The sequence below is a fragment of the Nestor notabilis genome, unplaced genomic scaffold (genome assembly GCF_000696875.1).
Source record: "Nestor notabilis isolate BGI_N333 unplaced genomic scaffold, ASM69687v1 scaffold12077, whole genome shotgun sequence".
Classification (NCBI taxonomy): Eukaryota; Metazoa; Chordata; class Aves; order Psittaciformes; family Psittacidae; genus Nestor; species Nestor notabilis.
Window position 1 is genome coordinate 15,076 of NW_009935206.1, and position 17,904 is coordinate 32,979.

At 38.1% G+C, this 17,904-nt stretch overlaps 1 protein-coding gene across 1 annotated transcript; it reads right to left on the reverse strand.

Annotated features, from left to right (window-relative positions):
* Positions 1-2,961: 2,961 nt before the first annotated feature.
* Positions 2,962-17,637, reverse strand: PAPOLG (poly(A) polymerase gamma; the record flags this gene model as incomplete). The annotated part of the gene is made up of 22 exons (XM_010017730.1): positions 2,962-3,056; positions 3,831-3,887; positions 4,379-4,447; positions 5,232-5,392; positions 5,529-5,635; positions 6,737-6,906; positions 7,001-7,122; positions 8,224-8,333; positions 8,633-8,752; positions 9,812-9,865; positions 10,253-10,337; positions 10,654-10,774; positions 10,857-10,929; positions 11,088-11,226; positions 11,843-11,932; positions 12,488-12,599; positions 13,322-13,375; positions 14,551-14,660; positions 14,746-14,827; positions 15,476-15,542; positions 15,620-15,756; positions 17,608-17,637. Coding segments are annotated over 22 exons (2,165 nt in total), but the record flags the coding sequence as incomplete, so codon positions are not given.
* Between the last annotated feature and the right edge of the window lie 267 nt (positions 17,638-17,904).

The window sequence follows — 17,904 nt, forward strand, 5'->3', positions numbered from 1 at the left end:
GTGTTTTTTAGGCTAAACAGCTTATGTCACCAAGTGTTACATAAAGGCAGGATTAATAAGCCCCCTCCCTCACGAAGTCAAGATTAACAGTTTCAAGATAACTTCCTTCCCCAACCCCATTTGCTTTTTACTCATTAAGGCAAAAAGTATTACTTTCTCTCTCGGTTTCTACAGGGACATCCACTGCAACAGCAGAAGCGTAGGTGACTTCACATTAACTGTTTCTTTGCTTGATTCTAACAAGTGAAACCACAGGAAATGTTAATTCCTGCAATAGAATTTCTTGCTCAAAGTTACTAATCATACACTATTTCAATATAGAGCTGCTCCTCTTTAGGAGATTGACCATGCATCCCTCCGGCTGGTTCCATCCTCCAAGCCCCACACACTCAGCAACCAGCTAAGAGAGTAGATAGAAAACAGCAGTTTGCAGGAAGTGTGATATCAAAGAGCCTCCCTCACTGAGCCTTTCTGCATAAGTAACTTTCCTTTCAATCACTCTAATAGAGAACTTAGTGTATAAACAAAGGAAAACATTTAAAGGTGAATTGTCAAAGTGTCTTTATTTAAAATAGCTGAAAACTAATCTGCATAATCTGAGGGTAGTATCAAACTTCTGCCACATCCAGGGAAACTCCAGAACAGTGATGTCACTCTGCACTGGGCCAAGTAGTGAGTCAGGAAGTAGTAAAATAGAGAGTGTAATCTCAGAGATGTTGAATCAAGTCCGAGAAACTAGTAATCTAAATTCTTCCTAAAAATTCTTCTTAAAATCCTAAGAGTGAGGGAAATAAAAAGTAAGAGCAATTAGAAGGTAACTGCAAAACAAGAGTGAAAAAAAGATCTTAGTAAAGGCATATACTTTCTATCTATTAGCTAGAGTAATATGAGACTAAGTGCATAAATGCATGTGCTGACATAGAGGTTAAGGGCAAAACAGCCCATAACAGTCTTGGAATACTCAAGTGGAAGATGTTTAAAAGCATGGTAATATTACAGGGTTGTAGACTATTTGTAACACTTTTCCTATTTGCTCTGTTGTTTCTCTTATCACCTGCTTCAGCTTGAATTCCTTCAAATTCATGTTGGATTTTTATTTACACAGGTGCTGAAGTTGTATATACACACTCTACTACATAGGCTTGTCAATATTTCAATACCTTAGTTTTAATACAGGCCACAAAACCAGTTTATAAACTGGTTCTGCTAAAAGCCACTGAAGGAACATGGGTACTGTTTAATTTTAACCTGTGAGTAAACATAGGCCTTGCAGTCTAAGTTTGGGGTATTTTTTGGAGGCAAGAGGGAAGAATAAGACCTCTCAAATTCACTAATGCCAAGAGATAAGTTGCACTTGAAGCAAGGTGGAAACCAAAAGTAATGATGGAAAAAAATAAGTATATTGTGATAAATATTACTTCCTCCACACATTTGGAATACTAGCAGTAGAGTGAATGCTAAAGAATGAAGACCTTGCAAGATACATGCCTCTTTCTATGCCTTTATAGTCTTGTCCTAGGGTTTTTGGTGGGTGCTTAAGATGATTAGAGCTCAGAATTGCTCTTTAAGCCAAGCAACTGATTTTAAAAGAATTCAGGGGGATCCGTTGCCCACAACGATCTGGGATCCCAAACTGGGACCTCATCTGTCAAGGCAGTTCTCAAACCGCACTATTCAGAGAGCATTAATTCCAAACCTGGAAATACTAGAAGCAGGGAAGCAGTGTTCTTGCTCTCCTTATTTATTCTAGCATGAGGTTATCATTTTGTGGAATGTATTTTTTATGGCACTGCTCCCCCTTAAACGTGCCTTACACTTGGTTTAGTTGCTTGGGTTTTTTAAGCAGATCCCATCTGCATTGAAAAGAAGAGGCTGAAGATTTTGAATTTCTCTTTGAAAGATATTATTTTACAGCACATACAAAAATACTCTGGAAAACATACAACTTCATCTACAAAACCACCAAATTACAAAGAACTTACAAGAGAGAGATTAGCATAACATTTGTTTCTTATGATCAGAATTTCTCCCCATCCCTCAAAACCCCTGATGCACTAACTGGGTAAGCAGTGTGTTACCAGTTTACAGAACCAGACTACTACAAGTTTTCATGTACCCATTCAGAACAGCTTTCAGGGTTTATCTGAAGCCACTTTCTGCATGTCACTTGCTTTCAAGACTGCAGCTTGCAGGTAGGTAGTAGTGTCACAACAGCCTCAGCTGTGTCCATGTTTAGGTGCATCTTCAGCTGTGTATTCCAACTTTAGCTTTACTACCCAGTGACAACAAAAAAACAACAAGTCTCATGGTGGAGCAGTCTTAAAGACAAAAATCAGATAACATGGCTTGAGACACGTCCATCATTTCCATACCTGGGTACCATCCTCTGCTACGTTCCCTTCAATATTCAAATTATTTATGGGCCTCCATGGGAGGCAATACTTGTGTAGTGCATGGCTGTGCTAGACAGTGGAAAGCTACTACCTGAGGAAGCTGTGCACCATTGTAATAGATGCACAGGAGTGGATGTGCCAAATGGGAAAATAATTTAAGATAAGAACAATAGATGCACATGAACTAGGAAAGCACAAATAAATACAAGCACGTTCATATACACTTGAAATCAGAATGTGGTTGCAGTGACTAGTTAACCAACCCTGTTTACATACACTCTGAATCCCAAGTCACAGGACAGGTCACTTTTTGTTGCTTTTTCCAAAGCTGTTTCAGCAAGTGACAACTAAGACTTTTAAAAAGACTAATAAGTATAAACTGTTACAAGAATATGCAAAGAATAATTCAAAGCATTGAACAACACTATAAAATAAGACCATGATTTTAACTGGCCAGTTGCAGTATGGCAAGAATAACCTTCCATATTCTTGTTAGTAACTACAATACACGTTGATAATATGGATCTCTAAAGTGCTTTCCATCTTTACTCGAAGAGAAACTGGTTACCCATTAAGGGTAAGTTTGATGGATCTTTTAATAATACGAATACTATTTGTTGGAACAGGAGATGAAGAATCTGGTAGTTCTTTACTGGAAAGCCTCTAAAACACACAAAAAGATGCCACACAAAGAGAGAAAAAGAAAAAAAGGGATGTTTTGAATTCATTAATTCAGAAGTAGCAGCAGATAAACCCTTTCCTAGCTGAATATAACGTTCTTTATGTACCAAACCAGTATGGCCCAAACCCAAATGTTTAGAAAAGGATTTTTTACCACATCACTTGTTATCACCAGTTTACAGAGGAAGAGTAGTTTCCCCTCTGCACATTTCTTTCCTGGCATTAACTGAGATAATTATATTCCTGAGGAGGGGAAAGAAGTTGCAAGTTGCTTAGTAGCATAATAGAGGAAGCTACCATTCTCCTCAGACCCATGGATCAGGAGTGTCTCTACTGTCTAGATTACTTTTACAGAAGAGGTAAAGCCACTTATACGCTCCAAAGCTTCCAAGCCTTGTCACAGAAATGAGTATACAAGAATTTGAGATAATTAAGAGCTCCTTATGGAAAACCTGCAAGGTCTTTTTGTACAGGTCTTTTTGCTCAAGAAGGAAGTGAGGAAACAAACTGTGTCAGTGTTCCAGTGGAAGGAAACACTGTTTTCAAAGTTCAGTAACTTGGAAGCTTTGGCTTCACTTTCGAGAGTATACCTGGAAGGTTCAGTTATTCAGTTTGGTGGAAGCATGATAGGTAAAAGCTTACCAACTACTTTGAACCACCAAGTTTACAGGGATTAATAACACTTAAGTCTTTACACAAAAAATTAAAATTCTACTTTTGATTTACCTATGAATATGTAGACACAATATATAATACCTGTGATCTTGTTGTCTGGATGACTGGAGCAAGCATGGCTTTTCCTCCAAACATGTCCTAAAAAAAGCCAGAAGGGATTTATTAGGCAGTGTTTTCTTAAGCCCTATAAGCTTACAAATACAGTGTTTCAGCTATTTCAACCTTCATTCTACCAACAAGATCACATCTTCATTTGAGGGTGCGTCCTCAAGAGTTTATGCTTCAGGAGCAAGCTAAACTAAATATAAAGCTCTTTATCCTCCCTCTGAGAGGCCAAATGCTTTAGTCTTTTAGTTTACATTAGTGAACCAAGTGGCTTAAAACAAAATAAAATCTGATTTCAAGCATGGCAAGAAGCTAGATACTACCAAATCATCTAGTAGTAGTAGATTTAAAGAGATAGGTCATACAGGTGTAATATTGGCAAAATGAAGACTGAAATGAGTTAAATTAAAAAGCACATTTTTGTTTACATCAGTAAACGTGTAGAGTATTTATGTGGGGTATGTCTAGGCACTAGAACAGCCCATTCAGCTTTTCAGTCTGAGTAAAAAGCATTTGAGAATTACATTTCCTGTAGCTCTCATGACATCTTCTGGGTTGCCACAATCTTTGAATGCTGAGTCCTGTCCAGTTCGCTGGAAGAACAGAATATACAGAGTCAAATTAATTGCTATGCTCAAGTTACCTTCATATTTGGGTACAGCTTCGGTCAACACAAATATATTAGTGGCCATCCTTAAAACAACACTTCCACAAGACTACCATTACCACACAGGAATCTCAAGCCTTTCAAATATCTTACTACCCAAAACCTTGGTTCTTTACAAGTGTCAAAATTCAGGTTTCTCTAGTTGTTCTTTGATTCAAACAGAGGTCAAGCTATTTAGGGAGATTTATATATGTAGCAATAAAACAAATTAAGTCTTGTTCTTGTGGAAGCTTTAGATTTATGTTTAACAAGCAACTCCACACTGTCATTTCAGCAGTGGATGACATACAAATAGACTGCTCAATTCTAAAGCAGCAGAACTACCAATAGGCATTCAAAAGTCATCTGCCAGAACAAGATTAGCTCATACTTTCACAGTTATATATTCATATGCTCTTCATTTTGAGATAGCTTTTTTCTGAATTGTTTCAAGAACTGCTTCCAAAGGAGGCAGTAATATGTAAGTGCAGTAGAATTTAGAGACCCTGCTACCAGACCCGAAACAGTCTGTTTGAATTGCTCATATTATATTCAAGACAATTTCTCACATCTATATCCTAATGAAGCTATTATTATGCTTAAATTTAGATTCCTGAATCTGCTGGGGATGTATATACTATACATCCATTTCTTCTCAGTCACTTCATGCATTCTACATCAATGATACTAATTCAAACCCTGGCAGGCCTGGCCCAGCCCCTCTTTCTTACCTTTTCTCCATCCGTAATTTTTTTGGGGCGTTCATCTCCTGTTGAGGTGGGTGAATAAGGTCGTTTAGAGGCAGTATTCTTTGGGTCTGTAACTGGACTCCCAGTTAATTCATGCTGCCCTTGGCCAAAATGTGGTCCTACTTTAAAAACTGTGTTATGTTCTGAAATGATGCAACCAGTTAGAGGTGCTGATGTTCTTATTCCGAGTGTAGCCTCCATTTCTGCAGGACGTAACAAGGTTTTAGAGTTCAGCCTTGCAATTAAAGACTGCATTCCACCCACTACTTCAACACATACTTGAATCAGCAACAGGCATAGAGAATGTCGTGGATGCTGATGGCACAGCTCCAAGAGGTATCTTCTCTCTGTTGTTAGTGGTATTGGATCTCTGATATACAGCAGTTCTGTAAAAGTCAGGCACCAGAGTTAGAAAATGATAGTTGCGAAACACTATATATTTCCAGAAAGTTCATGCAAGACAAATATCTACCTGCTTAGCTCATTGTCACAGCTCTACTAAACAACACAAAATCAGAGGCAAACTAGTATGAGATCTTAATTTTCTTAGACTCATAGAATGGTTTGGGTTGGAAAGGACCTTTGGATCATCCAGTTCCAACCCCCTGCCACATGCAGGGACACCTTCCACTAGAGCAGGTTGCTCCAAGCCCCTGTGTCCAACCTGGCCTTAAACACTGCCAGGGATGGGGCAGCCACAGCTTCTCTGGGCAACCCATTCCAGTGTCACCACCCTCACAGTAAAGAATTTCTTCCTTCTATCTAATCTGAACTTCCCCTGTTTGCCTGGACTTCAGACCGTGAATTTCAACTTCAGCACTTTCTTTAGTGAGTCTATGTATTGGTACTGGTTTTCAGCTTAGTATATCAAGCACTTGTGCTGCTTTTAATGAATGGATCTGCTCTACCCATACATGCACCCAATTGTTTTTTGGATTGTGGGTTTTTTTCATGCTAATCCTACAGTACCCAACTGTCTGAACACAGCAGGCATCACACATATGGAAATGCTGGGCTGTTTCTCTCAAGATTACATATTCCTCCTGCGCTGAAGTAGCTTAAGGACAAACAGACTTCCCAGGAAGGGAGAGTCACTTGTAGTACCCAAGCTTTTATACACTCCACCAAGTCAGCAGCAGTGATCAAGGTCAGCACTTCATTAGCACTTAATACTGCTTGGCATTAATTATACTTGCTTTTAAGAAAGAATAGTTAGCTACACATCATATATGCCGGCTTCAAGTTACACACTAACCTAATAGGATTGCTATTCAAGTCCAAATAATTTCTCTGGTATCAAACAGTTCTTCATTCCTATGCATTCATGTACACTCATTTTTTCAATGATTTCTTTAACGTGTCTTCCCCCACATGCCCAAAGGAGATTCCAGCTTTGTTCCTGAAGCCCTCCACATATATTCAAACAAGAAATGTAAGACCTAGTTCACATTGCATGTCAGTTAAAAGCAGCTTCTTCCAGGTCTAACCTTTTCATCTCTGTTGTAGATGTGTCCATTTTAGTTATCTTATCTAATACAGAGGAATTATATGGAGTTCTGAAGTCCTTGTCTCTGGAATTGCCCGAACAGTTTCCATCTGAAGAAGTCCTTTTGCACTGAAGCTCACAGGCATTTTTACTAACATCTGGCATACTTTGCTGAAACAACAGTTAAAAAAAAGAAATAAATAATGAAGTCTTCAAGTAATTAAAGAACAAAAAAATTGCCAAAAAAGTCAAATTTTTATGATACCTTCTTCTTTTTCTGAATGGTTTCAGCTGGCAAAAAATAGTGGAGATGCTTTCTCTTCACATGAGCTGCCTCAATCTTCATTCCTTCCTTTAGCACGTTGAGGTTGCTAGCCTGCCGGTAAACTAACATGGGAGCGTGTTGTAGCTTAGTGAGGATTTTTGCATTAGGTATTTGTCAAAGTTACATGTTTCTTTAGGAAGAGCAAGCCTCCAATCTGTCCAGCCCAGACAGCAAGAAGTTTCAAGCTTAACTGAACACAAAATGCTACCCAAGCACTCCAGATAGTCTTAAGATTAATGTGACTTAAGATGCCCATTTCACATCCAGCACAGGCCAGATATTTAACAGCTATTAAAGTTCAAATATGCATTTATGTGCTCAGCTACAGCTGTGGTTTGCTAACAACGCAGCTCACATCTGAGCTGATTTTAACCCAAAGGAGATTAGTTTTCCTAATGAAAAACTAATAGATCTAGAATTGAGAATACATCTAGAGGACTTTCTGAATCATTCTGAACCAACCCAATTGTGCACAGCTCATGACACCAGATTCAGATTCATTTTTTATTTGATATTCAGTGGTGATTGTGTGGGGTTTTTGTAACTGTTCTGTAACATCATATAACTTCTCAGTAGTTTAAGTGTTAAAATTCTATCTGTCCAAGAAAGCAAGACTGGATTTTAGAGACATCTGACTTAGCAGAATCACTATAATTTAAACAGGTTGTTCTTAACTGCCTGCAAGCAGCCTTTTATGCAACTTGAAAATGCTATATGAGCACAGCAGTTATTACAGAACTAAGCCACATTTAGATAAGCTTGTGTAAAGAGACCTATCATGAGTGTAACTGGAAAGCCAGATTATGAACATACAGAGTGGGAATCAAACTAAGGCCATGTAACAAAAGACCTTGAAATTTAATAAAAGCCTAAATATAGACATCCACACCAATATGAAGAGTTGCTTCGAAGTAAATTCAAGTTTCTTTGTGAGTGTTTGCACTATGATCTGTAGAACTGTTATTTCACATATAGTGTTACAGTGTATGACCGTAGCAGTCACTTTTGTTTCAAGGTGAACTTACTTGAAAGCTAATCTATGTTGCTCTACAGAAATATCTAATAGCTAATACCAGATGAAGGCACAATTCACCTTGTGAAGCAACTTCCACTGCAGTCAAAAAAATGAAACCCTACAAGACTAGAGCAAAATATAAGCTTACCTGTACTTGTGAATGACTGTACAACATGAGTTAAATCAACGTTAATACTTTCCGCATTTTCCACTTTCTTAAATTCGATTCCAAGAAACCACATTGATACATGTTCACCCCTAAAGAGGCAGATTCACAAATCATTTATGCACAGAGACCATTTATTTGGATGCTAGCATCTACTCTCAAGAAGGGACTAAGCAAAACAGTTTAGTTGTACACAGCAAATAAAGGTTAGTCAGCTCATACTTCAGGTCTCAGAGTACTTGATCTTACATGCTCAGAACCTTGCCTGTCAGAGCAAATACTTACAAAATAGTAGGTACTCCACTGAACATCTCACAGATAAGCCGAGGTGAATACGAACAAGTTACAATACACTGGCCAAACTGTATCTCAGAAAAGTAGTGAAACTCACTGTCTACAGAGTTCTTGGTTGCCAGGAAAAGATTGTGGCTTCACATGTACCATATTTATAAATTCATTCCTCTCCAAGTTTCCAACCAGGACACGAATTTTAGATTCGACAAGGCCAATCCTAAGAAGAACAAGAGATTTACTCATTTTTAACTGTATCCAGCACAGAAGTTATATGCCTTTTTATAATACAATGCTAATACAGAAAAGCTAACAAACAAGTATGAGGTAAGCTTCATTTAGCTGAGCAGGTACGGGATTTTTGTATCACACACATTGTAGTTTAAGATGTTTCCAGTGACATGTGAGCTTTAAGACTTCCAAAAGACAGAAATAAGCAAGTTTAACTTATACCAGGTCTGAACTGTTAAGAGTACTTCAACCTACAGTCTATGATGAAACTATCAACAAGAAGCAGGTACTAGCACCTCTGGTTGAATTTTCAAGTGCAGCAAAACTCCTTTTTACCCCAAAGATCAATGACAAGAGCAGTTCAGAAAAGGCTTAAGGACAACTGTTCAATTACAACTAAGATGCAACTCCTCCTGCAGATTGATCAGTGAAAAAAGTTTAGTCTTTCCAAATCGAAAAATATAGTTCCTTTAATAATCAAATGGATCTACTTGACACAGGAAAACAGCGTTAGAACTTCAGTTAGGTGTACGTAACTTGTAAATAAGAGATATATATTTTAAGTTCATGTTCAGAAGTTTTTGCTGATAGGAGCGCAGGATCAAAAAAGTTTGGAGACAACTGCTCTGTAAAGTCAATAGAGGATCAGGCTCAACAGTGTCCATTACACAACTGATTACACTGATTAATCCATTTGCTTCAGTCTCTGAAACAAGGAATATCTTCCTACTAGCTGAAGTAGTGTTGGGTAAGCAGTCTCCTTAGACTCCTTGTATCTGCTGCTCCACGTGACACAGAGTATCAAACCTTCAGGCACGCACACATTAACCCTCCTTGTTCCTTCTCATCATGACTTGGATTTATGTTTACTTGCCTTCATAAAAAAGCTTTTACTTTTGCTGGTCAACTGTCTACTCAACTTACTGCTGTACTGCATTCCTAGTTGCCCAGCTTAATACTCCATTTGTTAATACAGATAACAGAAATGAAGTTCAACACTAAGCTCAGTTTCAAGTATGTACTGAACTCCATTTAAAGCAAGACTTACCATTCTAAGTGATGGTCCTCTGTAGAAGCACTAGCAGTCAGTACAATGTAATGTCTAGAAGGAAAATTAACATGCTAGTTCAGGACTATATATTCTTTCAAGTGAAAGAAACTGCCTTACATGTATAGAATACAACTTCCAGACAAGACAGATTATATCCTGTATTCAGCACAGTATTAAGTGATTTCATCCTTTAGAATTACATTCTGCTACATTCCAAGTATGATAGTTGATTTTTTTCCTAATAAAAACAGTGTCTGTGGCATAACACGTACAGTTTTTCTATCTTCCCTATACTTATTCTTACCAAAATTCATATGACACTACTTCTAGTTTCTGAAAAAAGCATTATGCTATGTTCTATTTAGACTGCAAGTTAAAACTCACTATGCAACCAGTAAGTACATCATTTCAAGTTCAGACAACAGATTTCATACATACTTGTATTTCTGAAAGAAGTTCAGGGGTTCAAAGAGTTTTGACCAGTCCGATTTCCCTTGGAGAATCTCATTTGTAACTGCAAGACCTACAACGGAGGTAGAAAACCTTATTACCATTTTGTTTTTAAGACTAGCAGAGCATGATATAAACTTCACAAGATTAAGGTTTTGAACCGTAATTGACAGCTCAAAAAGCTGGGAGTCCCTTGACACCATGCAGGTCTACAACAGTTCATTGTGAAACTGTTCCCTTATTGCCTGCAACAGGTGAACTTCCCAGAGACCTATTCTACCTAAAAGGGCAGAACACCTCACAGAACATATCCAGTTCAGATAATGAGGTTTCAGATAGCAAGAATTATGTTTTAAAAATCAGATAATCATCATGGAAAAAGACTTTACCACGTTTGAATTCCTCTACCATTATGGCCCGTGTTGACGGAGACACATTGTATGTGGAGTTCTGCTGTGGATAGGCTGGAGTGATGATAGGCATGACATGATACCGGTCTGACGGGTTCACCTACGATGTTAGAACCAGTCTGTTTAGCATCAGTTTAGGTTAGAAGAAAATTTAAAGGCTTCTGAATTCGATGTCTACTTACCCTTGGATCCCATACTGGTAAATTAAGGTTGCTCTCTTCAGGTTGTTTCAGCAATACAGGATTTGGCCATTCCCTATATAAAAAAAGCCAGTAACTAACTAACTAACTGTTTTCAAGTCTGCCATGTAATTCAGAGTAAGACTGAATGTTGTCAATGTAAATCTTTATATAAAGAACTCCTTCTGGAAACATTACTTCTTTATGCAAGGTAAAACAAACAACTGCCCTTACCATTTTGAAAAAACCAAGAAGAACTTGTTAACCAGAGTAGAAGCCAAAGCATTTGGATAGAGCTGACATGTCCTTGCTACTAGCATCGCCCAGGAAACTCCACCAAGAAATCCCAGCATGTTTGAATAAATGCCACGGCCTAGAATAGATAAATTGTAGTTAATGTGTAGTCTTTTAATACCCAAATATATTCTTTCAAATTTACAGCACCAACTTCACAATCTACAGCATACTTAATATGCTTCAGCCTTAGACAGTTATTTTTGGAGTGCAATGAGGCCAAAATTGCTGGTCCTTGCAGTGATAAGAATTATTATCACACTACCTCCAAAACTACTGCTACTCTGAAATTTGCCTACACTCTGCAGCTACTACCTCACTCCAACTTCCCTTCAGGAAAAAAAGTCCTGCCATTCTTCTACCCCTTGCTCTAGCACAAACATTATTTTCTTATTCATTATGTATCATGTTTTATACTTAACTTGGTATTCCTATCATCTGTAGTCAGGTTCCTGATAAGCAATGCAGCACCTTGTCTTGTAGTCACTCCCTTCTCCTCCCCACTCCACTCCCATTAAAAACCACACAGAATCTACCACATGAACAGACTTGAATCTAAACTAAAAATGACAGGTTTAGTTTAAAAACTGTCATTTAAGCAACTACCCAAAGCTGAAGGACTTCTAACAGTCTTATTTTCTCAGCATGAGGTGCCTCTGAAAAGTTTAAAGATCATGAACAATCGCATTACTCACGTTTTGCCCACAGTTTAATTGCACGGAGAGCGAGACGGAAGTTCTCTAGGTTTGGCACCAGACGCAGTATTTGATCAGTAACCCTGCAGCCTGCAAGAGAAAAACTTGAAGTGCAGAAGTTCCTAATAACAGCTACAGGTCAGTTTTATGCTATACTGGATCAGGAGCTCACAGTTTATCATTTAAGTTATGAAAACAAGTCTGGATCACTTGCTTTGTATTACCTTAGAATCATAGATTACACATACATTATTGCTTCAGGCAGCTGGTACCCTTAGCTTTTTCATAGTTTACACTGTAGCCAGCAACTTTCAGTAAGGCCTTTCTACAGGATTCCAAAAGCTAGGATTCTTTTGGCAGCCAGGAACAATTAAGCCACTGCTTAAGTGTTAAACAATGAGCAAGTTAGGCTTCAGGTATTTTAAATATCCAATTCTTTTATTAACTACCACACTTTGTTCTCTTTCAAGTGCTCTACCTATGCATCTGAAGCACCTTCTGTGGCAACCTGGAACAATGCACACCCCCAATCAAAGAAACCTGAAATACAGGTCTATCTAAACACCTAACTCCTTGAAATACCTAAGTTTAAGCCCTCTCACCACCTCCTCAGATGACACTGTAAAGATGTTTAAATACACTTACCGTTCAAGCTACGGATACATCTTATATCCAGGCTTTTCAGACGCGAGTCATCTCCGAGATCAAGATTGTCAGAAATAGTTGGCATAGACAGTCTTGCAAAGACAAGATCAATCTGAAGAGGAAAAGGTGCCAACCATGACTTAGAATGTTGTACTGTTTGCAAACAGCACACTAGTGGGGGGGACAGTTAGGCAAGTCTAAAAAAGAGTGGTTAGCACTCGTATTTAGAATTCTGTGACTACAGAAACATATCCCAGGAGATTTATTTGTCAAGAAATCCAATAGAATTGCTAGAAGTTCCATATTTTATTTACAAAGCCCTCTGTGTCTTATCCCTTTCTTTTTAAGCTAGGGAAAGGAAGGGGTTGTTTTTTCAAGTTAAGATTACTCTAAACTTGGAATTTTATTAAAAGGAACTTTAATCATAGAATTAAGACATAAGTTCAATTGCCTCAACTATACTTCAGCAAAGGAGAATGCATTTTCTTTATGCAATAAGCCCTTTTGATCCTTAAGAATCTGGTTTTTCAGTACAGTCTGAGGCAAGAAAATTGTTCTGTGAATGTCTGAATCTGATAAAGGCCAGAAAAAGATGTTGTTCTCATGCCTGCCAGGCTTCCCAGGGGCTTGTTCTCCTACAAGCTCCAATTGTACTGCAGTGTCTTCTACTGGGATAGGTTGTGGTCAAGCTGTTTAATTACAATTTCCTAAATACACTATAATGTACCAATAACCTTGTAAAATAGCAGTCACAAATACCTAGAAAAGTTATCCTATTCCAAAGCAAGAAAATGAATTCTCACTTAAAAGTCACAACACGCATAAAATTCTTACCTCAATTCCATCAAACTCAAATTTGACAACTGGTACATATGCATCTTCAACTGCCTGTGAAGGAGAAGATAACTGTAAGAAAACATCTTTTTGCTACTTGAACGTTTTTCCTAAACTAAATGATAAAATACAGAATTTACACTGCTAAACTACTCACTATGAAGACTGAGCTGCTTCCAAACCAAAACAATTACTAATAAGCGACAAGCAGTATAGTATTAATACAGTACTAATGCTAGCTTAAAAAAGTTAATTAGCCATGAGATTCAGAGGCTGATCATGTATTGTAATGGACAAACAGTCCAATGAGCCACAAGTATCTGTGGTTGTAAGGTACTCACATTGGTAGTGAGAAAGAAAAGCAAGAGATTCCTGTAAGCTATCTTACTACTTGGTAGAAGCAATCTAAAAAACTTCTGTCCATATTTGACAGTGTGCACTAGTTATTTTCTGATGTGCCTGAGATGCTGTCAGCTACTTTATGGGACAGTTTTCAATGTTGTAGACCACTTGTTAGAACTGTGTGGCTGCAAGTCTGCTTTCAGGTGACAGCCATCTAAGCAAAGGCTTCTTTCAAAATGCCTACATGGGGAAGAGTAGGCTAAGAGAAATGCTTCTTGGGAGTTCAGTTTTACATGCAAGGTACACAACATATGCACCTGAGGGTGAATGACAAAGCAGTGTTGTATGTTTACAGCACACCTCCCATAGCTTTACACAAAGCTGACTGTGTGCATCCATTCTGTAACATCTCAGGCAGAGTAGTCAGAGAGGAACATGACCACAGAAGTATAAACCAGAGGTCCTAAAGTACATCCAGGAAGGCATACTGACAGAAGCCTTTCCATACCACGTTCAACTTCCTTAGTTTTCAGGCTGCCCCTTCCTATTCCTGCACACAATTACCTTGTTTCCAAGCTCCTTACTAGATCTAAGCTTAAAGCAAGGCTCTTAGGGAAAACTTTGCTTTTTGATACAGCTCATTCCCAAACCATGGGTAGGACAGAAGTGTACTACAAAGATTCTTATATAGCATACAGTCATTGGTAAAGGAACCAAAAGCTCGACTTTGACATTTTCATGCTGCATAGAATAGTATTTTAGAAGGTGCTCAGAAACAACTTTGGTTTTCATTTTGGCTTGTAAGTCGTTCACTACAAATACGAGCCCTTAACATGAATATTCTTATGGTATATTTGCACAATCTATCAAATAGAGAGTTTACTCACTCTCAGATTTTTTATTTCCTCCTGATGTTTCAGTTTTTCAAAGAATGACTGAAAAAAATCCGACCTTTCCACATGTCTAGGAGCAACACAAACTGCATCTATGTCAGCACCTGCAAAGAGATACCATTTCTTCTGTTACTGTTGGAAGTCACTTTCAAACATTAGACATATGACCAAACAGTGAGAAAGTTGTACCTTTAGTGTGTACTCCAAGGCGGTAAGAACCAAATGTAAATATTTTGCCACCAACATTTGCTGTTGCTGAAGGGGGAAGATTCTGTGGGTGAAAAGAGAACATGAGCTTACTTTGGAGATATACACTGACCTATGTGCAACTCTAACTAGAATACAAATTATATAGAAAGACTACAACAGCCTCCATAAACACTGTCTTCTCATGCCTGTACTGAGCTGTCAGTCTAATATACTGTTACAGACTGTTACAGTCTGATATACTGTTATTCTAAGATACTTTTTCTAAAGTGAGTGCTTGCAACTCAAAATAAGATGTAGCAGTCCTTTCATTAATTTACATGAATTAAGACCTATTATTAGTCTTCCCTGCAGCATACACATACATGAGCACTACCTAAGAGCTAAGTCTAGAGTAATAATTTCTAGATTGAGCGCTGTAGGCAGCTTGGGGCAAGATAACTGCCCATTTGCCATCTATCTCACTCCACAATATGATGGTTTGGCTTTATTAACTGATAGAGCCACTTCACAAATTTAATTAGTGCCTCAAAGACTTTGGGATCTTTATCTTAAGTATCTTTTATATCTTATTTCAATGGCAGTTACTACAGCTCTACTCAAAACTCAAGGAAGTTAAAAGCTGAATTTTAGCATAATTCCTAGTAGTATGGCTTTTAAAAGAAATAAAAAGGCTTCAGCTGCTTTGATAAGAACATATAAAAACCCTTACCTTGCTCTGACCAAGTTCTGAAATCCATTCTTTGACCAAGTTATTCAGCTTACCAAGAACAACCATCCTATAAAGAAAAGTCACATTAAGTTTCCCTTAAAAAGAGAAAACCCCCAAGACGTTAACAAATTTTAGTCGTTATACCTGTGATTCAGTTCTTCCTCATCCTCAAACACACCAAATGGCTTCATTGCTTCAATCAGCTTCTGAGTATGAATGCAATCTATATCCTTAGGAGGAGCCAAACTAATCGGGGAGGTAATTCCATAGTGCCTTTGAGGCTGTGGCTTGGAAGTACTGTGGGAGAAAATACAATACTGAAGACCTCATAAAAGCAAAAAACCCCAAACCATCCAACTTACAGGTTTCCAAATCGGCTTCTGCTCTTTTACACAGCAGTAACATAAATGAGAAAAAAAGAATTCCTGCTTGTGATTTTTAGATAACTTGACCCAACTTCTATGTCACATCTACTTTTTTAAAGTACAGTTATGGTTATAAGAAAAGATCCAAGCTGCTACCATCTGAATACAACTTATTTGCATTGCTCTAGACCATCAATTAGAACCCATCACCAGGAAATTAAAAAGTTGGAAATCCAGCAAGGGTGACATTACATACAGCAGCAGCTTTGCACACATTTCAGTCTTGCATCAGTTACAAGGATATTCCCATCAGCTTCCTGCTAGTATTAAACAAGACAATTTAACACTTGCTTCTGTTAGTATAAACGTGTTTGCTGTGCTTCCGCTGATTCTGGAAGGGCATTATAGTTTATTATAGAGGAAGAATATATAATGGTCTGTTAAAGTTTTTTTTATGCATGAGTATGAACAACATCAACCAATATGCAGATGAAGCTGCTATGGAAGTCTCATGCTTTCAACATAGCATTCAATTTTTATAGTTCAGAGATTTAACTGTACATACATCCATTGTACTTAAATCCAAGGGATGTATGTCAGCACATAAAGCAGCACGAGTTAATCTCTGTTTGTAGAGGTGCTCAAGTCTGGCTTAGCTAGTTCACTGCCCAGTTAGGCTCCAGTTAGAGCAGGGCTCCAGGCACCTAGGTTTGGAGGCCCACAAGGTTACTGCCCCTGGAACTCCAATGACAGCAAGGCATAATCCTCACCTCCAGCCCTCTGATTGCCCTGCATGTTTTGACTCATCTGCAATCAAAAGCAATACAGGACTGACATGGCAGGACAATGTCAAATTAAAGGCAACATTAGCATTTTTTTTCTTTTTACACCATAGAACCCTTGCTTTAGAATGGAGAAAAAACCCTATTTTGCATTACCAGCTGAAACCAGAAGAGAGAAAGGAGTGGATCAGGCGGTAAGAATCACACAATGGTCTGAGAGTCTCTCAGAAACACGAGTAGCAAAAGGCAGAGACACATTAAAAAGTGTGCACAACTCATCACAGTTGCCAAAGGCTCCACATCCAGACCCTAAGGGATTAATTATACCTTTACTCAAAGTGGGCATTTTCCTATTTCTCATACAGACAACTTCAAACATCAGCTGGGCTAGTCAAGAGATGCTTGTATCTAACCCACTCCAGCTAGAATAGGATTAGCAAATGCTCAAAGGGCAGCTTCAACACTTGACTTGTTTAAAAAGACAGCTTATTACAGCTTATTTCTAACTGTTGCCTTTACTCTTCCATTGAAGGAAGATAGATTTCTCTCAGAGTAGCTTTATCAAACTACAGACATAGCTTTCAGTCATCCAGCTGCGTGTCACCCTCTCCATCCCTCTCTAGGAGCTCCTTCTTCAATCTTTCTTCTATGTGTTTTCCAATAAACTAGAGGGGGTTAGCACTGGAGTCCTGTCAACAAGTCTCTCCAGTCAGAACAAGTGTTTACTTACAAGTGTAACTAGCCCTTGACTTAATTTGCCTCACCTATGGGTATTGTCAGCTTCCCCTTCATAAGTAGAAATATTCATAATATTTCCCTTATCATCTTCATAACAAATACAGAAGGAAAGCCCATGTTTCATTGCTGTGTGTTATATCTAAATTAAAAACACCTACAACATCAGCTTCTTACACACTTTACATACTACTTGCACTTCAGAAAGTCTGCACAAGAGGGAGGGGTTGACTTTGCCAGCACTCAAGACCTTGCCAGTGTCCAGAAGGGCACCATCTGCCTTTCATTGCCCCATTCCTCCTCTCCTCCAGGAACTGACATAAGGAACAGTACCAGTTAGATATATCTGATATTATTAATATCAAATTCTTTTAGTCAATAGTAGGTATTTTTCAGTTGCTTGTATTACTGAAAATTTCTCTCACAATTTAAAAGTTGAGGAAAATGGTACTTTATTGAAAGACTGACTTAGGGAATTTGTTTTCCTTTTGGAATTAAAAAGTAAAATAAATACATCTTAACTTTACTCTCTCAAGCAGACCAGACT